The sequence below is a fragment of the Gadus chalcogrammus genome, chromosome 11, assembly GCF_026213295.1.
Source record: "Gadus chalcogrammus isolate NIFS_2021 chromosome 11, NIFS_Gcha_1.0, whole genome shotgun sequence".
NCBI lineage: Eukaryota > Metazoa > Chordata > Actinopteri > Gadiformes > Gadidae > Gadus > Gadus chalcogrammus.
The window spans coordinates 24,348,178-24,375,594 of NC_079422.1; the positions used below are offsets into that span (position 1 = coordinate 24,348,178).

The 27,417-nt window shown below is 45.4% G+C and overlaps 3 protein-coding genes across 7 annotated transcripts in view; 2 read left to right on the forward strand and 1 right to left on the reverse strand.

Annotated features, from left to right (window-relative positions):
• The first annotated feature begins 9,895 nt into the window (after positions 1-9,895).
• vsig8b (V-set and immunoglobulin domain containing 8b) lies at positions 9,896-18,929 on the forward strand. Of its 5 annotated transcripts, XM_056602954.1 has the most exons (9): positions 10,545-10,636; positions 10,855-11,013; positions 11,374-11,453; positions 13,389-13,558; positions 14,787-14,988; positions 15,554-15,706; positions 16,077-16,199; positions 16,368-16,506; positions 17,401-18,925. In XM_056602954.1, exons 3-9 carry the CDS (start codon positions 11,375-11,377, stop codon positions 17,642-17,644), a joined length of 1,110 nt encoding a protein of 369 aa, XP_056458929.1. In that variant the 5' UTR covers positions 10,545-10,636; positions 10,855-11,013; position 11,374; the 3' UTR covers positions 17,645-18,925. The 5 variants fall into 5 exon arrangements, with proteins under 5 accessions (XP_056458928.1, XP_056458931.1, XP_056458927.1 ...); XM_056602953.1 differs by lacking the exons at positions 10,545-10,636; positions 10,855-11,013 and adding an exon at positions 9,896-10,201 and having other exon boundaries at positions 17,401-18,928; XM_056602956.1 differs by lacking the exons at positions 10,545-10,636; positions 10,855-11,013 and adding an exon at positions 9,896-10,136 and having other exon boundaries at positions 17,401-18,927.
• Positions 18,930-20,315: 1,386 nt separating this feature from the next.
• Positions 20,316-21,828, forward strand: LOC130392448 (uncharacterized). Its single transcript, XM_056602941.1, has one exon. It carries the CDS (start codon positions 20,434-20,436, stop codon positions 21,385-21,387), a length of 954 nt encoding a protein of 317 aa, XP_056458916.1. The 5' UTR covers positions 20,316-20,433; the 3' UTR covers positions 21,388-21,828.
• Positions 21,829-24,888: 3,060 nt separating this feature from the next.
• The window catches only part of dock5 (dedicator of cytokinesis 5), a 40,397-nt gene continuing 37,868 nt past the window's right edge, over positions 24,889-27,417 (reverse strand). The window contains exons 49-51 of the mRNA XM_056602212.1: positions 26,171-26,321; positions 25,266-25,402; positions 24,889-25,098 (exon numbers count right to left, since the gene is read on the reverse strand). Coding sequence (XP_056458187.1) covers positions 24,997-25,098; positions 25,266-25,402; positions 26,171-26,321 — 390 coding nt within the window. The 3' untranslated portion in view covers positions 24,889-24,996. The remainder of the gene's footprint in view (positions 25,099-25,265; positions 25,403-26,170; positions 26,322-27,417) is intronic.

Here is a 27,417-nt window from a genome sequence, read left to right on the forward strand (position 1 = left end):
GGCATATTATGGGAGTCGGTGAGTGCAAACGTTAATAATAAAGCACGACAGAGTATGAAATACCAAATGGAATAGCATCAATGTTTGAGATGTTCTTCCTAGGTACAATGAAAAGATGAATAAATGATCCTGCAAGTATTGCCCTCTATTTTTACTGAACATTTAGGCTGTGTGTGCGATAGCTTCCGCACGCTGCCAGGTCTAGTTTATGGTTTATATTTCTCTTTATATTTATATTCCTGGAGCTTAAGGTCATTTGGGCAGCATGTCATCATGCCGTAGTGCACTAGGGAGCGGCACAAACCCAATCACTCAGCACAAGCTTGAGTGACAACACGTTTTGTGCTACAGTGCCATTTCTTCCCCCATATTATCCTTTGTGTTCTCAGAGGGGCTGTGTTTGTTGGCTCCAAATCAGAGCGCATTAGGCCTACCACTCAAACACGCTCCATTCAACTGGGATTCCTTCATTTACACAGGAACACGTGGTGCTCTGGCACCTGAGTTACCGGCTGCAGCGCCTGCATTGTGAAATGTTGCCCAAATAGTCATTAAGCATGTAGTCATTAGCGACTGTCGTAATGGTTTCCACTATGAAATTAGCCTGTCTATAACTCTGATCTATGAAGGGACTTTGCAAAGTCGCTGCTTTGCCTCTTTGAAGGCTGAACCCACCAGCTAACCATTAGCCCAAAAAAATATTTCCACAGCTAATTAAACAAAAACTCCCATAGCTAACCCGTGATAGCAGATTCATTTTTAAGTGATTTATTCTTTCCTTCAATCTTTCTTTCTTTCTTTTTTTCTCTCTTTCATTCTTTCTTTCGCTCTTCCTCTCTTTCTTATTTCTTTCTCTCTTTCATTCTTTCTTTCTTATTTCTTTCTCTCCTTCTTTCATTCTTTCTTTCTTATTTCACACTCTCTTTCATTCTTTCTTTCTCTTTCTCTTTCATTCTTTCTTTCTTTCTCTCCTTCTATCATTCTTTCTTTTTTATTTCTTTCTCTCTATAAGTCTTTTTTTCTTATTTATTTCTCTCTTTCATTCTTTCTTTCTTTCTTTCTTTCTTATTTCTTTCTTTCTTATTTCTTTCTCTCCTTCTTTCATACTTTCTTTCTTATTTCTTTCTCTCTTTCATTCATTCTTTCTTATTTCTTTCTCTCATTCATTCTTTCATTCTTTTTCTTTCTTTCTTTCTTTCTTTATCTCTCTTTCTTTGATTCTTTCTCTCACTATTTATTTCTATCTATCTTTCTTTCTTTCTTTCTTTCTTTCTTTCTTTCTTTCTTTCTTTCTTTCTTTCTTTCTTTCTTTCTTTCTTTCTTTCTTTCTTTCTTTCTTTCTTTCTTTCTTTCTTTCCATTTTTCTCTCTTCCTAAAAAACCCAATTGCATTCAAAGAATGTGTGGCTGTCGCTTCTGCAAAGAAACGCTTGACAATTCCCAAGTCCTCCCGCTCCTTTTGTTGTACCCCTTGTTGTGAGCCCTTGGACGGCCTCGGTACAATTCATTTGACTACAAACTGCTTTCATCTTCTTTTGCTTTATCTCCACCACACCAAACATAACATTATCCATGGTTCTCTCAGCGGAAACAGCTGCTTGTCAATTTGAATCCCTATTGTGCAGGTAGAAGTGGCATTGTTAAAAAGAGGGTCCTTTGTCTCTCTGATGAAAAAACCTGTGTAAAAAGTTAGATATAGAGCTATTTTTGTTATTCCAAAGGTAGTGCTCTTGCCGTGAATCACCATTGCTCTTGTGAACTTGTATGCATTTCCTCAGGCTGTGAGAGGGAGATGCCCACTCAGTACATAATTATTAATATGCTATTTGTTGTTGCTGCTGCGGTTGTTGTAGCAATGTGGATGATGGTACAAAAGAACCAAGCCATATACTAGTATGCTTTAATAGTGCAATACATATTTTGAATACAGAATAAAAACTTAATAAATCATTCCAAAATAACATGCAGAGCTCAGATAAAGAAACATATTGATTTCCATGTCTCATTTGAATGTCGTGCAGCCTTTTCTGACATGAGTCAGCTGTTGAATTATTATTAATTAGTTATTACTTTGATCTGACTAACCATCAGAATGCCTACTTACAAACTATGTTGTGAAGTGCACCATGTTGGAAATTGTATATTGCCCGATTAAGTATTCAGCAATCCATATACTCGTATGCTTTAATAGTACCAGCATATATTTTTAGTTCTTTAAAATAAAGTCATCCCAAAATAACATACAGAGCTCATATTGAAGAGATGGATGTCCATGTTTGACTGAATGGTATGAATTTGAGAGATGTTGGTTACTTATTTACTTAGATCTGACTTACAATATTTGATATACAAAAATAAATATAGTGAAAAAATCGAAAAAAAATTATATTTTTCAGTAGAATGTATTGCAATGTTTTCTGGCTTTCTTTCTGAGTTGGCTGAGAAATTTTAAATGAGTAACGACTTGTATCTGACTAACCAATAACCAGTATGCTAAGAAAATCGAAAAGGTTTTGCTTTGCACCTTGATGTTTTTCACAGTTTTCCCCCATTAATTATTCATCAGTGACATCAAGGCGGCAATCTGGTTTTACTTGACATGAATAAAGTTCTACTGTAGGGTTGTTGAATGATTTAACAGCTTTTATAAAAGGCATTAAAAAGCATACATCCCACTGCCCTAGAGTGTTGAGAGGAAGATACAGAGCTAAACACAGCGTTTTCTTACCCTCGTCCTAGTCTCATATCTGATTTAGATGAATATCAAAAATTTGCTGGAAGACTTACTCAAATCTGGGTAAACTGAGCTTTTGCTTTCCCTTTTGCTTCATATTGGTTCCAACCAACCGTGTTACCGGGGGAGGGTATTTGAAAGGGCGTACTTTGTGGACACAAACTCGGCCAGCACTGGTTACCTGTAAAAAGGGAGAGGTTTCAAATTAACACCGGACTGACTACTGTAGAAATAATCAAAAAACCCTTCTTAAGCCTCATCCGTATGGCACGGAATGTAATATACTTTGGTTTCATGTTTTTTTAGGTATATTTCCAATTATACATCGTATCTTTTTTCTCTCAGAAGAAAGAAAAAGGGAATTAAAGAAAAAAAAAAGGAAGGAGGAGGAAAGCGAAATTTGAAAAAGTGAAAAGAGTGATTACATTTCACAAATCAAGTGAATTCTTGGAAGGGGGGGAGGTGGCGCTGAATGTGTGTGCTAATTAGTATGCTGTGATTATAAAACTGCCTCTATTATTATAATGCCAAAGTACATATTTGAAATTAGAACGGGTATGCCTTTTTTGTATTCAATTAACTCTGAGGCATGACAATAAAACTACTCTATAATTGCTATAGTTGGAGTCGGCTGTGATGATGGGCATTTCAACACAATGGCACAGACCAAGCCAGCTCAATCTTTATTAACACGTATTGCTAGACGAGGAACAGAAATGATGAACATAAGGAATTACACTGAGCCATTGGCCATTGTATGTGTGTTGGTTTGTTTGTTTGGGTGTGTGTGTGTGTGTGTGTGTGTGTGTGTGTGTGTGTGTGTGTGTGTGTGTGTGTGTGTGTGTGTGTGTGTGTGTGTGTGTGTGTGTGTGTGTGTGTGTGTGTGTGTGTGTGCCTTGTAAAATAACAATAATCCTAAATGTTTATTCAAGAAACCAAAGGCGTCATTTTTAACTCGGTTCACAATGACTCTCACAACAGCATCAATTGTTTTCAGATATTTTTCATTAGGAACACCCTTTCTCTAACCACAAAAGGCCAATTCTAGTCCCCAGAAAATTTGTTGTCATTCATATATTATTTCTCCATCCAGTGGAATAAAAGCCATAAATCTAATTAATGATTTCCCTGTAGTGTAACCAATAACTCATGGAAATTATGAATAAAGAGTTTTGTATCTTATTTCCCACCAGTCAATACTATTTGACCAGAATTAGAGCACAGCATGTGAAATAGCAAGCAGTTTTATATCCCTGTAAATTCGTTTACTATCCAATTATCTCTCTAACCATATAAACCAAAAGGACAGAAAACAGTAATTGTGTTTGTTGACCTTGGCCGACCTACGAAGTTCCAAAAAAATCATACTTTATTAATTAATTAAGAAAATAATAAAGGCTTTTATTATGACAGGACTGCGATGAAATTGGGAATAGAAACATGAATATTTAGACGTTAGATAACACACATCACGCATTTTAAACGGTACTCGTGTTATCTTGTCATCTTTATTATGTTATGATTCCATGAGCGGTCCTACCACACCAGACGCCGTTTCAAGATCACACGCTCACACGTAAATACATTTTCAATTTATTTATTAATGTACTTCTTTAGTTCTTTATGTATTTCCTTTGTTCCTTTGTTGCAGAATCATAATTCATCATCCAGTATTTATGTTGTAGCTCACGTGTTTACTTGTGTGGCTTTGTTGTGAGAAGTTATTGACTCTGTGCATAATAAAGCACAAGTCTAATCAATGTTGTTGTTTTTTGTTTGTTAATATTCCATTTTTTTAGGAAGATTTGCTGGTTTTGCATTCGTTTCCAAATGAAGGAAACTGTGTTACGTACGATTGCAGCATTGGCACAATGGTTTCTCCCATCCATCAGTCTTCCACCAGGGCCTCTCTCGTCGTAATTAAAAACGAGAGATAAATGAAAAAAGCAAATGACTGAACAAACACGACTCCTACAGCAATTATTTAAGACTTGTAATATACATGGGGTCACAATTCATCTCCGTCATAGGAACGACTTGGATATCAAAATGTGCAGTTCAGCAGTCCTTTCTGAGTTGAATTCTAAACAGGGCCAGGGAACAAACAGCCTGCCACTGCACATTACCGGCCTCAACTTTTATCCGAGACAGTGAAGTATTAGTTAGCACGGGACTTTGATAGACTCCCCCAGTAGTTGACGTGTTTGATAAACAACATCACACATTCAGAAATGGCATGTTTGCCTCCCATGTAATTAATCTGTAGGAGCGCATGTGTGGGGTAGAAAAGGGCATGTGAGTGTGTGTTTGCCTGTGCATGTGTGTGTGCGTGTGTGTTTGTGTTCCTGTGCATGTGTGTGTGTATGTTCCTGTGCATGTGCATGTGTGTGTGTGTGTGTGTGTGTGTGTGCATATATATATATATATATATATATATATATATATATATATATATATGTGCGTTCCTGTGTGTGTGTTTACGTTTTCATTCTGATAAAAGTATTTTCCTATTTCACTGCAGGGGGGGTGACCACGATGGGCCATGTACCAACACATTGAAATACAGCTAAATGCTAAACAAAGAACAGAAGCCGAGGCAACATCAGAAGCATGCAAAACCCACTCCATAAAACTATTATTACAGCCCTGATTAAATGTGTCTTCCACCCCAATGAATGATTGTGCTGCTTTCAAGCATGGCCGCGCGGCGTGAGAAGCGTTCCGACTGGGCTTCGATTCAGCAAAGATCGTTCGCGCCCGAAAAATAAATCACTCGTTTTGATTTGAAAGCGTATCGCCTGATGTATAAAGTGCGCCATTGTGTTTGTCTTTTTCAGTGCTAGTTATGTGTCCTTTATGTTCCCCTATTATAGCGTGTATCACATTTAGAAAAATGCCACGACTACAGATAAAGGATGACAGATGAGGGGTTTAGTCAACAATCCATCCCATCTGCATACATTGTGATTCCACCTTGAGGAGACTGCTCCTGTGAGGCGGCCGTGGCCAGCAGGGATGGGGGACTAAGAGAGGGAGGGAGGGAGGGAGAGAGAGAGAGAGAGAGAGAGAGAGAGAGAGAGAGAGAGAGAGAGAGAGAGAGAGAGAGAGAGAGAGAGAGAGAGAGAGAGAGAGAGAGAGAGAGAGAGAGAGAGAGAGAGAGTGAGTGAGAGAGTGAGTGAGAGGGGCAGAGAGAGAGAGCGAGAGAGATGGTTCTGTTTCTCGCCCAGGCCTACTAGGAGACCTTAAGGGACCAGTCTCCCCATGGAGTCTCTGTCTGTGTGCCAGCCAGACTTCCCTGCTTCAGCAGAAGAAGCACAATTTATGGGATTATGGGGTACAGCACCCATGCCTCATGCTGGAGGCGGCATATATGTGCATGTGAAAGGGTAGGTGTGTGCATGTGTGTGTGTCTGTGTGGTGTGTGTGTGTTTGTGTGTGTGATGAGAGTGTGTGTGTGTGTGCGTGTGTGTGTGTGTGTGTGTGTGTGTGTGTGTGTGTGTGTGTGTGTGTGTGTGTGCGTGTGTGTGTGTGTGTGCGTGTGCGTGTGTGTGTGTGTGTGCATGTTCCTGTGCATGTGCATGCATGTATGTGTTCATGGGTGTATGTGTGTGTGTACGTGTATGCGTGAGTGTGTGTACTGTTACTGTGCATGTGTGTATGTATTTGGGTGTGTGTGTGTGTGTGTGTGTGTGTGTGTGTACGTTCCTCCTCATGTGCGTGTGTGTGTGTGGGCGGAGAGCTTTGGTGCAAGGGCTGGCTGTGGCCGTGAAGCCGTAATGAAATCACATTTAGTCCCTATTTTGCCGGCAGAAGTTCTCACACAAGAACAGCTCTGTGTCTTCAGGAAACGAAAGGAGACCCCGTGGAGTCCGGCAGAGTGGCCCCAGAAATAATCAGATCTCTCGGATGCGGTATCGTTTGTCTTGGACATGTGTCATGTGTGTGCGTGTGTGTGTGTATGTGAGGACATGTGTGTGTGTGTGTGTGTGTGTGTGTGTGTGTGTGTGTGTGTGTGTGTGTGTGTGTGTGTGTGTGTGTGTGTGTGTGTGTGTGTGTGTGTGTGTGTGTGTGTGTGCTTGTGTGGAGTGTGCGTGTGTGTGTGTGTTCCTGTTCCTGTGCATTTGCATGTGTGTGTGCAGTGTGTGTGTGTGTGCGTCCGTGTTCCTGTGCATGTGCATGTGTGTGTTCATTTGTGTGTGTGTTCATCTTCCTGTGCATCTGCATCTGTGTGTTCAGTGTGCATATGTTCCTGTCCATGTGTGTTTTCATGTGTATGTGCATATGTGTGTTCATGTGCATGCATGTGTGTGCGTGTGTGTGTGTGTGTGTGTGTGTGTGTGTGTGTGTGTGTGTGTGTGTGTGTGTGTGTGTGTGTGTGTGTGTGTGTGTGCGTGTGTGTGTGCATGTGTGTGTCTTGTTGACTCGCTTAACAAGAATTTAATTACCAGCCGTCATCTTCACACGCTGCCCCCTCCCTCTCTCTCTCCGTCACGTTGGGTGTGAGCTGAAACTGGAGTTCTGACAGAATATGACGACGAGCAGAATGCCTTATCTGGACGCTTCATCTGCTATAAAACATCCATCTTCTCCCACTTCCCAAGAGAGATCATTTCAACCCGATGAATGGGACTATGTTTGATCTGGGGGCTTGGTTCCTGGTCCAAATCTGGTCTGGACCGGAATCCACACAGAGTTTAAGTTAATGTTGTATGCTGGCCGCAGCCGAGGTGTTTAAATTAGTTGCTTTGGACCTTATCTTCCTGGTTCGATACATTACCTCACAATTTTAGTACATCCTGTCCCCCTCCCCGCTATATATGTCCTGCTTCGCCTACTCTCTAAGTCACAACCCTTGTACAAGACAAAGGAAAGTCCCCAATGTAAAGTAGAGTCTTGGCCAGGCCCGAGGCAGAGGAGCTCAGGTCAGGAGGACTCAATCAGAACGACTCCAGCTCAGTGGTTACTTATTCTGTAACGTACGTGAGAGCGGCTGAACATGTTCAAAATATGACTTTCTCCGGGAAATCATCTGGGAGACAGACCGATAGACTGAGAGAGAGTGAGAGAGAGAGAGAGAGAGAGAGAGAGAGAGAGAGAGAGAGAGAAAAAATTGACAGAGCGAGAGACAGTCAGACAGACATTTTGGTTTCATGAGGTGGTATGAGTGAACACTCAAGGGAATGATGAGCAGCTCAGAACACAAAGCTCTGCATTGTCCTCCCTCTTGGAAGACACACACACACACACACACACACACACACACACACACACACACACACACACACACACACACACACACACACACACACACACACACACACACACACACACACAGTGAACAGGCAGCCACTCGTAAGAACAGGACAACACCGAACGGTCCCATAAATCCACACAGATTCAAGGTGTGTTACGATTGTAAGAATGGGAGAGACGAGGTCCACACTCAGTCTGACTGTCCGACCGCTATACATAAAAACCCCTCAGAGATACTCACCCAACCGGCCCACTGACATACAGGCTCCATGAGTCACACTGTATTATTCCAGTGTGGCTGCTAGCCAGGCGCTAGCATCTCCCTGCCCTGCTTCAGTCATTTATTTGCCTCCCCCATCCCTGCTGTTCCCTTGTAATTTGGATATCTGTCAAGGTTGTTTGTTGTCCATTCCCTCTGGTGGCGGGGGCGGTGGAGAGGGGAGGGGGGAGGGGGGGGGGGGGGGGGGGGGGGGCGGGCGATTATTGGACCACCTTTGCCAAATCTCGGAAGATAGATGGAGGGTATCACAAGCCTGGGACTGGAACACAAAGCCAGAGATGGCTGTAGGTCTGCCCCTGCGAACTTGCCCGGGGAAGCTCTCTGAGAGAAGATTAACAACGTGTTGAATGGCTGCAGCAGTCCGCAGGCAGCAGCAGCAGTCACAGCTTTATTTTACATCCGCTTGATTCAATACGTGCATGGCCAATGGCCACGTGTTTATTCGTCGACCCTTGTAGGCAGTTTCCCCGATCGGCGATCGCTTGACGGCGATTTACCTCTGGGAACAACGGGAGAGGTTTATGTGGTTCCGGTGGCAGCTGGATAAAGGATCACAGGCAAAAACGTCCTCTTTAGATTTTTTTTGTAAGTGTTTCAGGTCCAGACTACATTTCACCTGGCCTGCCTCGCCTTACAGCAGCATGAACTTTACTTCATCGTGCAGCAAAGATTTCGTTAAGCCAGAGGGAATATATATTTTTCATAGTTGCAAAATTCTCCTTAATTCCCGATCAAGATACAACAGCTTGCCTCATAGTTCCACACAACCTCCGAATTCCCTTCATCCAATTGCACAACTGATACATTTTAGCTCCCTATACTTTGTATAGTCTGTATTTATCTAAGAGAAGATACATGTTATGGCAGAAGTATTTGTGAGTAAATATTCATTAGCATGATAGCTAGAATTAATTCAATTCAAACACCTCTGAGTGTTTATGCTATGTGTACATGCATGCCTACAGTCAATAGCCTAAACATATTTGGTAGCAAAAAGTGCAATAAATATATATTTAAATATCTTTTACCTGAACTACTTTAAAAAACATTGTGAATCTATTTTACAAAGCAGAGGTTCATAGTATTTCGGTGTCATCAATGCACACAAGGAATTTCCATTCTTGGTCCCAGCCATGGAGAATCTTGTTTCAGGTAGACCTATAGGCTGAACCTAGGTCAATTAATCCAACAAAGAGGTTGATACATATCATACAATTATTTGTTAATGCTAAGCCATAATAAGTCCATAGGTGCGATGAGACGATTACATGCTAATGCCATATAATACAGTGGCCTATAAACGTTAGTTAACGATCAGAAAGCACTGTATAATGATTTTCCACCTTTACACAAGTGATAACATAAACACAACTGGTGCCTGGGGATGGAAGTGGGTCCCAGTGCCGCCCGCAGGTGGGTCCCGGCGCTGCAGGTGGGCCTGAGACTAGAGATCTGTAGCTGGACGGGTCCTGCGGCCCCAAACGCACGTCATAATAAAGGTAACTCACAGCCTATCAAATGCCAGCTACTAAGCAGTTTGTGTTTGCTATACGTGATAAACGTCACAACTTCCATATTTGGGTATGCCTTTATATGGGCATGGATTTATATGTTTCAGAGATAAGGAAACGTAATGAGGGCTCTGCATGGTGGAGGTTAGATGCGTTTATACATAACTGAAATAACAATGGCACAGATCAGACTTTGATGTGGCCCCAGTATGCAAATCTAACAGCACAGTACAACAAGGTTGAGGATCCCAGACATAAACAGGCTAACAACAAGCAGCCAATCTTTATTCGGAATTACAAAGGAACAAGGGAGCTGGAGGAGGGGACGAGGGCTCGTAAAGAAAGAGACGACGCTTAAGGTGACACTGTGGTCATGTGCGATCTCGATTCCAATCATGTTCAATCTTTGTAATTCCTCTCCATGGTGAGTACTCGTTCAAGGATAATCAGATGACCAGGCACCGACACCAAAGACAATCGATACCACATAATTTAACCGCATCTGAAATTCAATAAAATACAATATATATGCACAAAATAAAAAAATATGAATAAAAAAAATGCCCAATTCTAACAGGCGATAACTTTAAGATGCAAAACGTCACGCGGGTCAATCATTAAAAGCTGATAAGGAAGTTGTGGACTTTGGAAACGGCTGTAAATACTGGCCTGATGCAGCAGGTAGTTTCCTCTAAATCTAGGCTGGGTGCAGTCCTCACATCCCCGTGTCGACGCGCAGGCGTGGCGCACGGATGACGCACTATTGTGTTAAGTTGCGATGCCCGGACTTTACCATTGAAGAGGAAAGACAGAAGATAACGCAAGCAGACAGATATACATCAGACCATAAGGCCTACAGGTAAAAAGGGGGAAAACTGAATCCAAGTTTTGATACCTAACTTGTTAGTTTGTAGAGGAAACGAAAGAAAATATAGGCCTAATGGAGTCATGTATGCCGACAGAAAACACAAATCAAGAAAAACCCTCAGGCCTAACCAAATAAATTGTATATAAGTTGTTCTACTGCTACTTACTGCTAATGCAATGTAAATTAATATCGTGCGATTCTGCGCATAGTTTACACTCCTCGGTGAACCAGGGGCGTGGCGCCGTGTGGGCGTGGTCAGCACACTCGCCTGAGTTTCACCTGAGAGCAGATTAGGTACAAACACTCAAAGTCTGCTCACTGGTTCAGGGGCTAAACTGGTTTGCTCTGGGATATTTCACTCACAAAAGGTATGTTGGAGATTTTGTCTTTATTTCTTTGTGATTTGCTTTACACAGCATTGTAGTATCATGGCTTAACCTCACTAGTTGACTTTAGCCTTGGTATTTAAATGAAACTCCATCTACTTTGAGAGGGTAGGAAGAATGTTAAAGTGCAGCAGAAATCGTTCTCTTGTTTGAAACGTGTGGCTTTTCACATAAGGGTCCTCTAATGTTAATTAAAGTCATTACAGCATTGACGTTTGTTAATTACTTGGTTTTGTTCTTTTTCAGTCAAAAGACGAAAGGAAAACTTAAACTTGCAACCCTGAATGTACACCCCTTACGAGACAATGCTGTGCTTAACTCCAACCTAATGTTACCTCACAGGATGATCATGGACAATATCTTCCCAAACATCAGGCTAGTGTTGGTGGCAGTCTTTCTGGTTGTAGTTCAGCTAAACAGAGGTGAGTTTGGCTTGTTTGCTGAAGTTTATGACTGGTCAGATAACAACACACTGTGTGTGTGTGTGTGTGTGTATGTGTGTGTGTGTGTGTGTGTGTGTGTGTGTGTCTGTGTCTGTGTGTGTGTGTCTGTGTCTGTGTGTGTGTGTGTGTGTGGGGGGGTTGACCCTAGAGCTTGTTGTTGTTGTTGTTGTTTATGTTGAGGCAGGGGTGGACACATGTCTGCACCCCATCTCAAGACGCATTGTGTTGAGAATGCCGCACGCTTTTCAGCAGGCGTTGGCACCCAGGGAGGGGCAGAGTGAGAGGCTGTCTGACGTGCACTCACGTTATTGATGTGACAGTAATACTCATCCCCGGTGTATCACCCAGGTCCAATGAACCCTTTCTTTGTGAAGCTCCTGACAGTTTTCCCTCTTTCCACCAGCCCCCCTATTCTAATGCACCTTGTATTTGCTCAAAATTACAGATTGAATAATTGCATAGATCCAATATTTATTCTTACACGGGCCTGTTTAATAATGAACTATCCATATCTCTCCCTTGTGCTATTTGTGTTCAAGGATATTTTATTAAATACACGCACAGCTACCTTTTTCCTCTGACTCTTTGGATGAAGGATTAAGAAACACAAACTACAAAATGGGCACGCAACAAGGAGAAATTCCACCACGTTTGGATCAATGTTGCATGAGACGTGTTGCACATTGTGGGGTTGATCCGGGAAATGAGTGATGGCTTCTACTAGGCTGCCATGCCTCGTGAAGGCGGCGCATTGATGTTGCCTCAGATCCATACAGAGAATACATTGTTGCCTATTGGGAAGAGGGAGAGCGAGAGACAAACGACCAGACCAGACTGTTCAATTAGATGTCACAAATGTTTTAGTGACTGCCATGACATGAGGAATTACCTCAGACTGTTTTATGCGTTGCCTCTGAAAGCTCTCGAAGACTTTATCTATTGAACATAGATATGCACATACAAAAGGCCAATATGAGGACTGAATAACAAAGAACTCAAGGTGTCTATCAAGTCTACAGATTTATGTTCGCACAGTCATGTCATTCCTTAGAGATGTAGCCTACAAATTTTGGTCTTTAAAACATCTCAAGGGTTCTTATTTGATTTGCAATCTCTCTTCCAAAAATCTTTCATTTTTCTGTTATGATGGCCCCAAGTCCACTTATTTAAATTCCCTTTTAACTTGAACTTTCTTTTAACTCCAGATGCCAATTAGACTCAGCTGGATACCCAGCATCAACAAAAAGATTGTTTATGGATTCCAACCCAGAACTGAACTACCACGAGACATGCAAAACCTTGCATTTGTTGCATATTCTTGAAGAAAGTTTTCCAATCCCGGGTTGCTTCACTTTAACTCACTTTATTCGTTATAAAGTCGTCGGCATGTTTCGGTATGGTAAACTATGAAGCTTAAGGGAGGGAATTGTATCTAACACGTGTGCGAGGTAAATACCGTGATCTACTTCAAGCCCCCCGGGCTTAGGCCCGGGTGGCTTTCTGCGCCGTCTACCTATTGATCTCTGGCCTTTTATGGGCCACGGGCAGAGGCCCGTGACCCTTCGCGGGTGTCGCTGAAAATCTCTGGCCCCTTCACCTAGTGTACACAGGTAAGGGACCGTCAAGTGGGCGTGGCCTAGTGGGCGTGGTGGCTTCGGCTTCTTCAGGTGATGCCTTCTGTGGTGGAGCCGCCTTCAATAAGGTCTTGCTCCCCTAGTGGCTATGTATAGTATTTACGGCTTATATGTTTGGTCCTGCTTCATTGGGTCTATGTGTGGGTAGCTTAGATTCTTAAAATACGTAACACATTGCATCTCCTTACGTGACCCCTGGTGTCTCAGTGCCTGTCTCGCACTGGGACCCAGGAGGACGGACCATTTTAAAACGCTCTTCTCTCTCTCTCTGCAACGAAAGACGTGACCGAGGCCTTGGCGGTGACGTCCTCCGGTCCCCAGACCATCAAGAGGTCCCAGGGGACTACTGTCCTCCTGGGGTGCACCTTCACGCCGGGGCCCGCGGACGTGGGAGAGCTGGACGTGGAGTGGTACAACGCCAACCCTGACGTCACTCAGAAGGACACGCTGGTGGGTAGAACGTCTGAGAGGAGAGGGTAGAGAGAGGGGGTAGAGACCAAACCTGTGTGAAAGACAAACTGGTGGGTAGACCGTCTGAGAGGAGAGGGTAGAGAGAGGGGGTAGAGACCAAACCTGTGTGAAGGACACGCTGGTGGGTAGACCGTCTGAGAGGAGAGGGTAGAGAGAGGGGGTAGAGACCAAACCTGTGTGAAGGACACACTGGTGGGTAGACCGTCTGAGAGGAGAGGGTAGAGAGAGGGGGTAGAGACCAAACCTGTGTGAAGGACGCACTGGTGGGTAGAACGTCAGGGAGGAGAGGGTAGAGAGAGGGGGTAGAGACCAAACCTGTGTGAAAGACACACTGGTGGGTAGACCGTCTGAGAGGAGAGGGTAGAGAGAGGGGGTAGAGACCAAACCTGTGTGAAGGACACGCTGGTGGGTAGACCGTCTGGGAGGAGAGGGTAGAGAGAGGGGGTAGAGACCAAACCTGTGTGAAAGACACACTGGTGGTAGACCGTCTGGGAGGAGAGGGTAGAGAGAGGGGGTAGAGACCAAACCTGTGTGAAGGACGCACTGGTGGGTAGAACGTCTGGGAGGAGAGGGTAGAGAGAGGGGGTAGAGACCAAACCTGTGTGAAGGACACACTGGTGGGTAGACCGTCTGAGAGGAGAGGGTAGAGAGAGGGGGTAGAGACCAAACCTGTGTGAAGGACACACTGGTGGGTAGAACGTCTACATTAACATTTACATTGAGGGGATTTTGCTGACGCGTTTATCCAAATCGACCTACAACAATTTATTCTCACATTTACACACCGACGGCGGAGTCAACCACCCGGGGCGACAGCCAGCTCGTCGGGAGCAGTTAGGGTGAGATGTCTTGCTCAGGGACACCTCAGCACTCAGCGAGGAGGAGCCGGGGATCGAACTAGCAACCTTCAGGTTAGCAGTAAACCTGCTCAGGGCTATTGCCACCCAAGAGGAAAGGGTAGAGGGGGTTTTGAGACAAAACCGGTGGGAGCACAATGGTGGGAAGACCGTCTGAGAGGAGAGGGCAGAGAGAGGGTTTGGAAACTAAACCAGTGTGATCGCCATTCTGTTGGCGGCTGTTGACTTTGCTTTTCAAGCATTCCAGACATTCCAAGCCTGTCATTTTACTGGTTGGGTTTCGAGGCTTTAGTGGAAGAACCGGCCTCTCTGGCTGCCTCTAAACCGGCTCTCCTCTCCCCGCTCCGCAGCTCATCTCCTTCACGGGGGGAAAGACGCTGCACTACGCCACGTCCAGCGTCACCAGGAGGATGAAGTTCATCGGGGACCCCACGACGGGGGACGCCTCGGTCTCCATCTCCGACGTGGAGGAGGGCGACACGGCCACCTACCAGTGTAAGGTGAAGAAGGCCCCCGGCGTGGACATGAGGAAGGTCACCCTGGTGGTAATGGGTGAGCATGACACTCGCAAATCCAACGGCTGCTGTTTGCCACTCCTCCTCCTCCTCCTCCTCCTCCTCCTCCTCCTCCTCCTCCTCCTCCTCCTCCTCCTCCTCCTCCTCCTCCCCCTCCTCCTCCTCCTCCTCCTCCTCCTACAACCTGTTTCTTTCATTCTGTTGCCACGGTTCCTTTTGTTTTGGTATTAGTGCTGATGTCACTCAGGTGGAATGCCCACCGTTGTTTTCTTTTAAATCACGTGCCGACCACGCCCGATTCAGATAATCCCCTTATTTTCTTTGCTCTTGTCGGTGATTGGTTGGAATACTATTTATTTTGGCTTTGAGTGGTTGGTAGTTTGTTTTTGTGTACGATCTCGGAGCATAGGCTGCTTACAGAGACGCAGGTTTTTTTTCGACGGCTTGCTTACGGGGCGGGCAGCTAGCGGATCGTGAGGAAAGATCCGATGAATGTGATCATTTATGTTTCGGCCTCGAATCGCAAAATGCAACCTTTCAACGCACACTCCTCCCTCCCCAGACGCCCCTCTAACCTTTCTCCTCCTCCTCCTCCTCCTCAGTTCGCCCCTCGGTTCCCCGGTGCTGGGTGAAGGGTGGGGAGGAGAAGGGAGGGGACGTTTCCCTGCGCTGCCTGTCCGCCAAGGGATCCGTCCCTTTGACGTACGCCTGGAGCACGGAGAGTGGGGGCCCCCTACCACCCCGCACCACCCAAGGTACAGAAGCCACACCTGCTGCTCAGAGACTTCACAAGTAGCCAGGGACAGACGCACGCACGCACGCACACAGACAGACAGACAGACAGACAGAGACACACAAGCACATGGACAGACACTCGCTGCAAAGAGGCTTCACAAGGGGACACAGACAGACAGAGAGACAGACGCACAGAGTTAAGGGGCTCACAAGGGGCCACACATGCAGACGTGTGAGGCTAAGAGACTTCACAAGTGGACACGCACACCGAGAGAGAACACACACACACACACACGCACACGCACGCGCACACACTGTTCCTGTCTAAAGTGTTGGAGAATGGCAAGTGAAACAATGTGGTGGTTGGTACTGAATGTGCTCCGTCTTCAGACTCGCAGACCGGAGAGCTGCTGATCAGGAACCATTCAGACAGCTATATCGGGACATACGTCTGCCTCGCAAAGAATCCTGTGGGCGAGGAGCAGTGCAAATACACGCTCCAGGCGCACAACCGTAAGTCATTACCCACCCGTTGTGTTTAATCCATCAGAATTATAAGGACGTCCTTATGATGATATGAACGTCTGCTAAGCAGCGACTTTAAGCTGTGCAAACACAAAACACACACGTTTTTATTTTTCCGCTTGCCTGGAATCCTAACTATGGTCTTCCTACTCCCAGCGACCAACAAGGCGGGAGTCATAGTGGGGGCGGTCATCGGGGCACTGCTGCTCCTCCTGCTCCTTCTCCTCCTCATCTGGCTCCTGGTCGTCTGCTGCCTCAAACGCCGTTACCAGAAGGAAATGGCCAATGAGATCAGGTGCGCCTCCCGCTCAAACCCTCATACCCAAGCCATGAATGAGGAGCTCTAGTGGCCCGCATTTCTCTCATTGAGTGCTAAATGTTTTTCCTACGGTGGCGTGTGGCTCAGGGGGTAGAGCGGGTCGGCTGGCAACCAGAAGGTTTCTTCTAGTTCGATCCCCGGCTCCTCTTAGCTGTTAAAGGGTTGAGTGTTAAAGGGGACCTATTATGCTTTTTGACTTTTATGACCTATAAACGTTGTTATAATGATTGATAGTCATGTTTAACCATACACAAAAAACGATGTGGATTTTCTGGAAACTCTTCCTCTCATCTGGGCGCTTTCGGCCTTCTCTGTCAACGCTCCGTTTCGTCCTTCTCCGCCCCCTCGCCCCCCTCCTGCCAACCCAACTCCGTTGTGATTGGTTACCTTCCTTGGAGCGCGCGCGCGCGCGGGCAGATTTGACCAGGAATATGGGGGCGTGGCAGGAGTACGTCTACGTAGATGTTTCCCGGAAATGTGAACACGTGAATCGCAAACGTTGTCCCGAGTGTTTAGCGCTCTGCACAGCCACCCCAGACTGTCACCAGGGAATACGTCGAAATGCATGTACGTCATTATTTGACACTTTAGTATGGTTAAACATGACTATCAATCATTATAACAACGTTGATAGGTCATAAAAGTCGAAAAAGCATAATGGGTCCCCTTTAAGGTGCTCCCTGAGGGAGACACCTCACCCTAACAGCCCCTGACGAGATGGCTGTTGCCTCGCGTGGTTGACACCTCCTTTGGTGTGTGAATGGGTGAATGATAGAACCAGTGGCTTTGAGTGGCAAACTGGTTCTAAAAGCTCTGCAGAAATGCGTTCCGTTTATCATCGTTAACCTGCTCACCGCCTCCGCCCCGTAGAGAGGACGTCCCGGCCCCCGAGAGCCGTCCGACCAGCAGGAACTCGAGCATCCGCTCGGTGATGGCGTACCGCGCGCACCCAGGAGTCAAGTACAGCTCGGTGCAGAAGGGCCAGCCGGGAAGGACTGAGTCTAGTCGCAGCGCCGCCAACAGTACCCGGAGCAACGGCAGAGACATGGCGGTCTCTCCTGGGCAGAGCCTGCCTAGCCTCCAGTACGACAGCAAGTTTGGATACCCGGTGTAGGGCATGGATTTACCCCGGCGTAGGGCATGGATTTACCCCGACGTAGGGCATGGATTTACCCCGGTGTAGGACAAGGACTTGCTGCTGCTTCGGCCTACCTTGAACCTTTTTAAACCTTTTTTCTTTAAGTTGTAAATCGTTCCTCTATCTCTTGTCATGGATTTGATGGAGGTAACAAATGGTGCAATAGCAAAAGTGGGATACAAAGCCAGCAGCATCACAGGCTGCCTCATTTGCCCACTTATTGCCAGATATGAATACAAGGCTATTAGGCAGGAATCCATAAAGGCTCTCCCGTAAACCCATGTAGAGCTAAAGTTCTCAAGTGTGCTGTAAAGTGTATCATGGCCCTTGTAAACAAACGTGTAAAATAGCTTCCACCTGAATCCAAATCCTTGTTGTGATCGCGCACGCACAGGCTGAGAAACCCGTGGATGTAAATAAGATGTATGCCTGGGTGTATTCAGGTATGTATTGGTCTCTCAAGCAGGGGTAATTATGCATGGATTTTTCGTGTTTTTAAAATGTCTATAATATGTATTGGTCTCTCAAGCAGGGGTAATACTAATTATAGATGGATTTTTTTATGTTTTTTAAATCTGTACAATAAACTGCTTTAAAACTGTAACTGAAAAGTAAAGCCATCGGATTATACTTTTTAAAACAAGGAATCTAGATCACTAACTGTTTTTTCTGTGTCACATTAACTGATTATATGAATAATCTTTTGATTGTGTTGGAATGATTACCAATACATTCGGACAGGTTATTTAACAAACTAATTAGAAAACCCTTTTTAAAGGACATTTAGTGGACAAAGGAAAGCAAAACTCAATATCTTATTTCAAACAATGTGATGTGCAAAGAACATAATAAATCTATTTAATAATGAATTTGCAACTCGAGTCAGTTGTGGAGATAGGTTTGATTTCCCCAGTGTCTAAAGCCTCACCTTTTAAAGCTTTGAGCTAGATATAAAACCCCTTCCTACCCCTAGACAAGTATCTGAATTCACTGCAAAGCATCTGCTTGCTTTATGGCTAAATAGTAAATAAAAATAGCTTCATCATATATAACTAAGGGGTAAGGCCATGCTTATTAACATCCAGAAGTCCTCGTTCGAATTTCTGGTTATCCAACAACGCTCCTTTTTTATTTATTTTTTTACAAACAATCCAATCAAAGCCTAAAAGCTAAAGAGGAGATAGTTTCTATGTTCAATAATATTCCACTGCACTGTGAATGTAAAACTATAAACCACTCACTTATGTGGGTAATTGGATTCTCTAATGGTGTTCAACAAAGGAAATCTATGGGGTGAGCAGTGAAGTGTGTCTTTGCTCTCTCAAGATGTACTTGGCTTATTGCTTATTGCATATTGCCAATGTTTCTGAGAGGCTTTTTACTATTTTGCATATTTCTCCAGATTTTGCATTAGGATTTTCAAACCGGATAATCATGTCCTGTAATCAGGCTGCGAGTGTTACGTGTTTGTTTGTGTATATGTCAGCTCTGTAAACAATGCCATGCGTATCCGGTTAAGCTTAATTAGTCAATGCTAAATCTTTATTGAAAACATATTTTGGTTTGAGCGTTTGAATGCTTGGATGAATTTCTGTCAAACCCTTTCTTTGGATGTCACAAAAACAAAGCGATAATTGTGTTACCAGTTGGCAGCATTATACATAGCCGATATTGTCCAACCTCTATACAATTCAAGTTGTAATATTAATATTAGTTTTAATATAGACGCGCTAGAACATCACCATGTTAAACCTATATGGGTAGGCGATAGCATCAAGGTGATCCAGAGGACACACGCTGGTCAGGTTATGCAAACAAGTCATTTGAGGGTTTTTGCGGCGGTGAGACTGCAGGAATGCTGATTTGCCTGAGCTGACATGCTGCACTGAATGTAGTACGGTAGGGCTCATGACTCCCTCCGAGGAACACACACACACACACACACACACACACACACACACACACACACACACACACACACACACACACACACACACACACACACACACACACACACACACACACACACACACACACACACACACACACACACACACACACACACCTCCTTATGTCATTGCAAAGACCGGAACCACAACTCCTTCCTGACCGCACTCATTCAAATGGTGCCTCTTGCCTTTATATATATATAAGCCACCAGAGATAATCGCCATCACTTTGCCATCACAGCCATGCTATTCATAGACAACTTTTGGTAAGTACTGAAACTTAGCGAAATTTGCAAGAACATCATTTCAGTAAACAAACGTTGAGTTCTTGGAAGAGAAAAAGGAGTAGATAACGACAGAAGCAGGCAGGATAATTGTGCACTGTGTATTCCATGAAGTGTGGGATCCAAATATATGGGACATTTTCCTGGGGGAAAATTCAACAATTTAAAACATTTAAATTAAACTTTAAATATAGCCAGAGATAAATTGTGATCTGTATCTAATCTGTATGTATTTATTTCTTTAAGATAATCCTCTAAACTTTTGGCCAATCCTTTTATTACCTGACTCAGTCAGGTAATATAAGGATTGTATTACTCAGTCAGGTAATAAAAGGACTGGCCAAACATTTCTTATATCTAAAATCCTTACCTATAGGAGTTACGAGTCCATGTCTTCAGCAGTTTAAACACATTTTTAAACCTTTCTCTGTTTCAGAACGACACCAGCTGGGGGATGAGGTACGACCCTTCGATGAACTGATCTGAAGGAGATTATTTTCCGAGACACGGGGGTGACAACAAAATAAGCGCTATGAAGGGAACAAACAAGCTCGCCATCTTGATCGTCACCGGCATGTTGGCGGCCACGACCGTCTTCTTCAACCTCTACATCCTCCTGATGAGCCTGCAGAGCAAGACGAAGAAGAAGTGGGCGCCGTGCGAGACCATCATCGTGGCCCTGTGCGTGGGCAACGGCGCCCACCAGCTCGTCTGCCTCGTGTGGATGACCATGGACCAGATCGACCAGCACTGCCTGATCACCCACGCCTACTACACCACCGTCCTGCTGCTGCTCTTCAGCCTCAAGTTCACCATCATGTGGACCACCGCCTTCCTCACCTTCTACTACAGCACCAAGCTGGTGACCACGCCCAACGAGTGCTACACCCACCTCCAGACGGCCATCGTGAAGCACGCCGCCATGGTCGTGTTCCTCATCCCCCTCGCGGGCCTGGTCACCTGCATGCCCATGATGGCGGTGTTCCACGAGTACCACACCAACGAGACCGACGCCCTCAACGAGGACTGCGGGATGATCACCCCGGACACCGCCTCGGGCAAGGCGTACGAAGCCCTGTACCTCGTGGCGGCCGACGTGCTCCCGGGGCTGCTCATGATCAAGTGCTGCGTCTCCATCTCGGTGCACCTGGCCATCCACCTCCAGCACATGAAGTCCAGCACCAACGGCGCCCACGCCCCCAAGCTGGGCACCCAGATGCGGGTGATCCGCATGACCCTGTCGCTGGTGCTGGTGTTCCTGTGCTTCCTGGTGGTGGACCTGTACGTCAACTACCAGATCGCGGTGAAGCACGACAACGCCATCGGGATGACCTTCTTCATCACGTCGTTCTACACCGCCCTGAGTGCCATGGTGCTGATCTACGGTAAAAAGACCTTCTGGAAGAAGCTGTCGGCGTCCTGCCTCAGCGAGCTGCCGTGTCTGCCCAGGCGAGAGGAGAAGCAAGCTCCCGCCGACCACAAATGACCAGAGCTTTTTATCAGGATTTAAAAACCAATGTTTAGAGTGTCGTTTTATTTCATGCGCCATATGGTTGCGTATTGTTACATCTCTTCCTATAGCTCTGTATAAGATTGTGATGTGATGATAAGATGTGCCGTTTTTACTCAAATCCATGTTCCTCAGAGCGTAAGGTAAAAAAAGAGGACAAATCTGTGATGGGCTATTCAATGTAAAATCACATCATGCCTTTTCTGGGCTCATCACAATTGGGATTGTACTTTACCTCTTTAACATACATATTTAATAACACTGGGATGTGATCCAAATTGCGGTCATGCTTTGGAAACACGGATATGCTGTGACAAACTCTGGTAGTTACCATCTCAGACGTTTGAAAAATACATGTCACAAAGGGCACAGCCTGTATTAATAAAACAGGGGCCACAACCCAAATTCCATTTTATTTTTCTGGCATCTCCAAAGGTCCCTCAGAGTTCTCGCCTGTATCGCAGATGGCTGCGGCTGCAAAATAGGACAACAGCAGCCTGGAGATTCGAGAGGCCTGCTTATGCGGCTGGAGGTCTTCTGGGTAGAGCTTCCGTACCTGCGGGGAGCCGGGGCGAGGTAGAGATGTAACCTACATTGATGCCGTGCACTCGGGACTCTGGTTTTAAGTGCGTACTTGAACCGGCCGGCTCCCATGTGTGAATGGGCACAACAGAGGTGCTTTCTGAGTGGTTCTTTGTGTACATTAGTAGCTGGGCGTGACACACCCACACACACACACACACACACACCACATTCACTCACTCTCACACAGACTCCCCTACACCCAGTGTGCCAACCCTGGGCAAATAAAGATTTTTAAGGAGGGAAGCAGACCTCTTGCCATGGTTCATTTGCTAATACCCTCTGGCACCACCTAGTGAAGTTCAAAGTGGAGCTACAATGGGCCAGCTAATCCCACTCCACCAGAGCTCCGATGCGGGAGGGGGGATTGGAGGTTCTGGCTGTTAAAGGGCCGAGCAACGAAGGGGCATCTCCTTCTTTGATGCCGGGGATTGAGTTGCATCCCACCCGCAGGTTGTTACCCCGTATCTCTCCCCCCCCCCCGCCCCCGGGAAGCCTTCACAACTCCAGACCTACAGAATGGAAACGACTTTAACGAAATGATGATGCCAATCACTCCACTAATCACATACTGCTTACACACACACACCACACACACACACACCACACACACACACACACCCCCCCCCCCCAACGGGAACACACACACACACACACCCCCCCCCCCAACGGGAACACACACACTTCAAAACCACATCATTTAAAGCGCTGTTGTATCGGCGAGTACGTTTCCTCTCATTAGATAATGGAATCGATATGAACTTGTTCCCCTGGAAACCAATCCCGTAACCACAATGGACGCTGCTAGCTACACTGGTTCTTCTTTTGAGAGCAAATGGTGGATTGCACCAACAACAGGATTGGAAAGGGAATGGGTGGATTCAGTGGAGACGCAAGACAAGCGCACAATAATCTTGATAATCTTGAGACTTGAGTGGGGACTAGTCAAACTCTGGTGATGTTGACCGTTTTTAATTTGCAGGGCTGATGGCCATGAACCGCGGCCAGACATGAGTCATTTCCCGTTTCTCAATATCTGACAGAAAGGAAACAGGACCATAATTAATTAAAGATTAACCAAACTCCTACCCATTCAGTTCCCCATTTTCAAAACCTTTGTATGAACAACTTATACAAATTCGTAGGGTACAATCGAGTTGGCGCATAAGGTTTTTCTGTCAAATAGAGGTTCTATGTATTGAGTTTTGACCATGACTCGGGTCGTTTTATATGCTTCCGTTTTCTAGCCAGCCGGAGAAAACACAGTTACAGTCCAGTCCCAGAAAACTAGGTCAGGGCCACATGATACGCCTTTCTCTCAGAGGAACAATAAACGAGACGGTTGGGTGTATATTCATTCATTCACTTTATTTAATTTGTTCAATAATGTGGCGTGTTCGAGAAGCTGACAGCGGATTCATTTTGCCCAACTAAGAAAGCACGTGCAACATCAAGATAGACTCTGATCCCTGTTTAGAAAAGTAATACAATAGAAAAAAATGGTTACAATGAAAAAACACTGCTTACAATTTCATTAAACTATTTCATTGGATTGATTTGATTATTTTAAATTATGCATGCATATATAGCGCTTAGTGGATTGGCATATACAGAGATGAAGGTTTTCTGAACACTCGAATAAACACCGTCTCGGTGCAGCGTGGTTGTGCAAAACAATAAAAAAAAAATCCATTAATGATGATTCAAAGTATTTCAGAAGCATCCGTATAGGAAAGTAGTTATATTATGAAATGTACCAAAACTAGGAATTGGAAACCAGACTCTTTAAAAGACCTTTGTGCTTGTACCGTACAGTGTGTAAAGTCAGCTCAGGGGAAGCCCTAGTCCAACTCTATGACTTAATGCATGTTGGATCGGACATGAAATGTCAACAAAAATATACTTTAATTCAGCTTCCATCACATTCACGTGTGCCATCCAGTGTCTGTCGAAGATATGATACCAAAAACGTACAAAATAAAAGATATGGTGTGTGGGGAGGTTGGATTGTTGTTTGGTTCGACCACATAATTACAAAGAAAAAACATTTAAAAGGATAAAAATCAGTCAATATAAAACTAAGATTTCTGTTTTTCATAAAATTATAATTTCCCTGCCTTTGATCCGTCTGAAATGGTTTACTGGTTAAAAGGAGTTTAGCAATGCTCCCCTCTCAGCTATACGGACTGTTCTGGAAGGCCAGTCAACACGTTAGTGTACCAGAATCAGCCAGTGTTGATCCAAGAGATACAAAAATAGACGAGATGTACATTTGGTCATTCCCTTCTTGCGTAAATCAATCTAGAAAAATACGTGCATATATTTAACGTTCCGCAGCAGATAAAGGCATCAGTCTTCAGTTTCTGTTTCGTCTCTATTTTTTTAATAGAACGTTTTCGCTTTGTATCCTTTTGAGGAAAACAAAAATATAAAAAATATTCCTTTCCAAACTTTACAGACATCACCAGCAGTAGGATCTACTTTATGTGTGGGACTACTCAGACACACACGCAGCTCGTGTCTGCCCCGCGCGTGGCACCTGCTCCGCCCACCACCATCACTCAGAAGACCAGATCCACCGTTAGAATGAAGTTTGCTCCGCTACAACACGGTCGACCAAGGCTGCTGTTTGTAATTGCATTTCTTTTCCTTTTACGTTTGATTGCAGCATTTGTGCAGGCCCCGGAGAGAAGGGATGGGAGTGTGTGTGTGTGTGTCTGTAATGCTTTGTTCGTGCATCTCTCTCTCTCTCTCTCTCTCTCTCTCTCTCTCTCTCTCTCTCTCTCTCTCTCTCTCTCTCCTCTCCTCTCTCTCTCTCCTCTCTCCTCTCTCTCTCTCTCTCTCTCTCTCTCTCTCTCTCTCTCTCTCTCTCTCTCTCTCTCTGTGTGTGTGTGTGTCTGTCTGTGTGTCTGTGTGTGTGTGTGTCTGTAATGCTTTATGTGTATGTGTGTGTCCCTTTGTATGTGTGTGTCTGTGTGTGTTTGTGTGTGATTGTGTGTGATCTCACGGGGCGACGTGCTCGTATGACGACGGCAACAAGGACTTCCTGGCTTTGGGGGGAGGCGGGGGGGGCTTGCTCTCTATCTTCACCGGCAGGGGAGGCGACTGTTGGGGGGGGGGGGGGGGGGGGGGGGGGGGGAGAACAGAGGGACGAGTTCACACCGGATGCAGATTATTTGAGGAAAAGTTTGCCATTAAAAATGCATTGTGCGCCCGTCGCGCGTGTGTGTGGGAGGCTGTCTGTGTGTGCGCTCGTCGGGCTCCAGACGTACCTCTGAGGCGAAGTGGTGGAGGTGCTGGCTGTCGATCTCGTGGGGGTGCTTCTTGGGAGGCATCGGCGGGGGGGCCCCCGAGGGGTCCGGGGGGGCGCCGACACCGTCGACGCCGTCGGCGAGCAGAGACGAATAACCTGCGTAGGGGGGAGGGAGACACTATCGATCTCTGCCCACGCGTGTGTCTGCGTGTGCCTAACACGTCCGCTCCGTGACGCGCGTACACTCGCCGTGCGTACAGCATCGATTTTTTTTTGTGGTTGTGTTTTTTTTTTGGTTGTATTTCTTCGGTGGAGCGAGACGCTTCTTTCTTGTGTGTTGAAGGGATCGCTAACAGTCTGGTGTTGTGCAGAGAGAGAGAGAGGGGGAGAGAGAGAGGGGGAGATAAAGAGAGCGCGAGGGAGACAAAGAGAGAGAGACAGAGAGAGGGAGGGGGAGACAAAGAGAGAGGGAGACAAAGAGACAGAGAGGGAGATAAAGAGAGTGCGAGGGAGACAAAGAGAGAGAGAGAGAGAGAGAGAGAGAGAGAGAGAGAGAGAGAGAGAGAGAGAGAGAGAGAGAGAGAGAGAGAGAGAGAGAGATAAAGAGAGAGATAAAGAGAGAGCGAGGGAGAAAAAGAGAGAGAGAGACACAAAGAGAGAGAGAGACAGAGACAGCAAGAGAGACAGACGAAGAGAGACAGAGACAAAGATAGACAGAGAGAGACAGAGACAGAGACAGAGAGAGAGAGAGAGACAGAGAGAGAGAGAGAGACAGAGACAGAGACAGAGAGACAGAGACGGAGAGTGAGAGAAACACGAGGGAGACACCGAGAGTGAGGGGCAGAGCGAGGAAGACAGAGAGAGCGAGGAAGACACAGAGAGAGAGAGAGCGAGCGAGAGCGAGTGGGTGTGCGGTGGACGTACTGGAGCTGCGCGGCGTGCCGGGGGAGGCGGGCCCGGCGCCCAGGGGGCTGGACGGGATCAGCTGGGAGGCGGGCCCCTGGAACAGGGAGAGCGTGAGCCGGCGGTCCCCCAGCTGGAGGCTCTTGGGCCGCTGCTGCCTCTCGGGGGGGGCCTGGCAACCAGAGGGGGGGGGGACATACGTTAGCGTGTGCTCAACGGACACGTCGCCACGGAAACCTAGTCTCCTCACGGCCAGAGCCAGGGGGAGACGGTGTGGACTCAGTGACTGACGCTAGATCAACACAACACTTATCCATTTTAGAGATAATTAATTCCCCGCCATATGCCAGGGTAGATTGGTGAATTATAAACGGCAGGGCTTTTTATAATTAGCGTGATAATAACAAGTTAACCGCAATCTTATTTTAACTAAATTAATGAAAATGTACGCATTAATGCACTTTTTCTTTTTCTGCCGACAGATTGTCAACATTCTTATCAGTTAATCTTTGTTTTTAGTTCCACTGCTTTACATTCAATTACACTTGCAGTAAGTGACTGCCTGATTACAATTGCAGTAAGTGACAGCCCGTTTAATATCCCCTGTATTCATCTGTGGTGCTACTTATTTGAATTTAACAAGGCTTGTAGTAACTGCCTGCTTACAATTCCCGAATCTGTGTTGTTCCCAAAGTTTCATAGTCAACCCACACTGAGTGAGTCAATAAAACTCCCTCAAGATCATTCGGGTCTAGTTTTTGCTTATTAAATACATTTGGTATGAATGATATGAATGATGATGTGTCATTCCATTTGATAATCTCATTTAACTTCAATTGGAGTGGATTTAAAACAGAATTAAAAAAATGTGATTAATGCTATTAATACTACTCACAAATACTATGTGATTATTCATGCTAACATTTCTTAATCGTTTGACAGCCCTAATAAACACACAAGGTTTTAATTCTAATAAATACAGCGGTAAACGTCCGCGCTCCAGTGTCTCTGCGGTGCTGGTCTGATGTGTCCTTCACAAACAAGACATTTAATCTAAGCGATGTTTGCAAACAAACAGTAAACATTAAACCGGTGCGATGCTTTAAAGGGCGAGTCAATTTGCTATTGAAATGTCTTTGCTTTGTTTATCTGGTAAATATTAGCGGATCTCCACGACCTCAAGATTGTGCGTGTGAAGATTTCGGTCAATGCTGGCCTTCGCGCCGGCGACTCAAAATGGCTGAGCCTTCACACCCTGGTCATGCCTG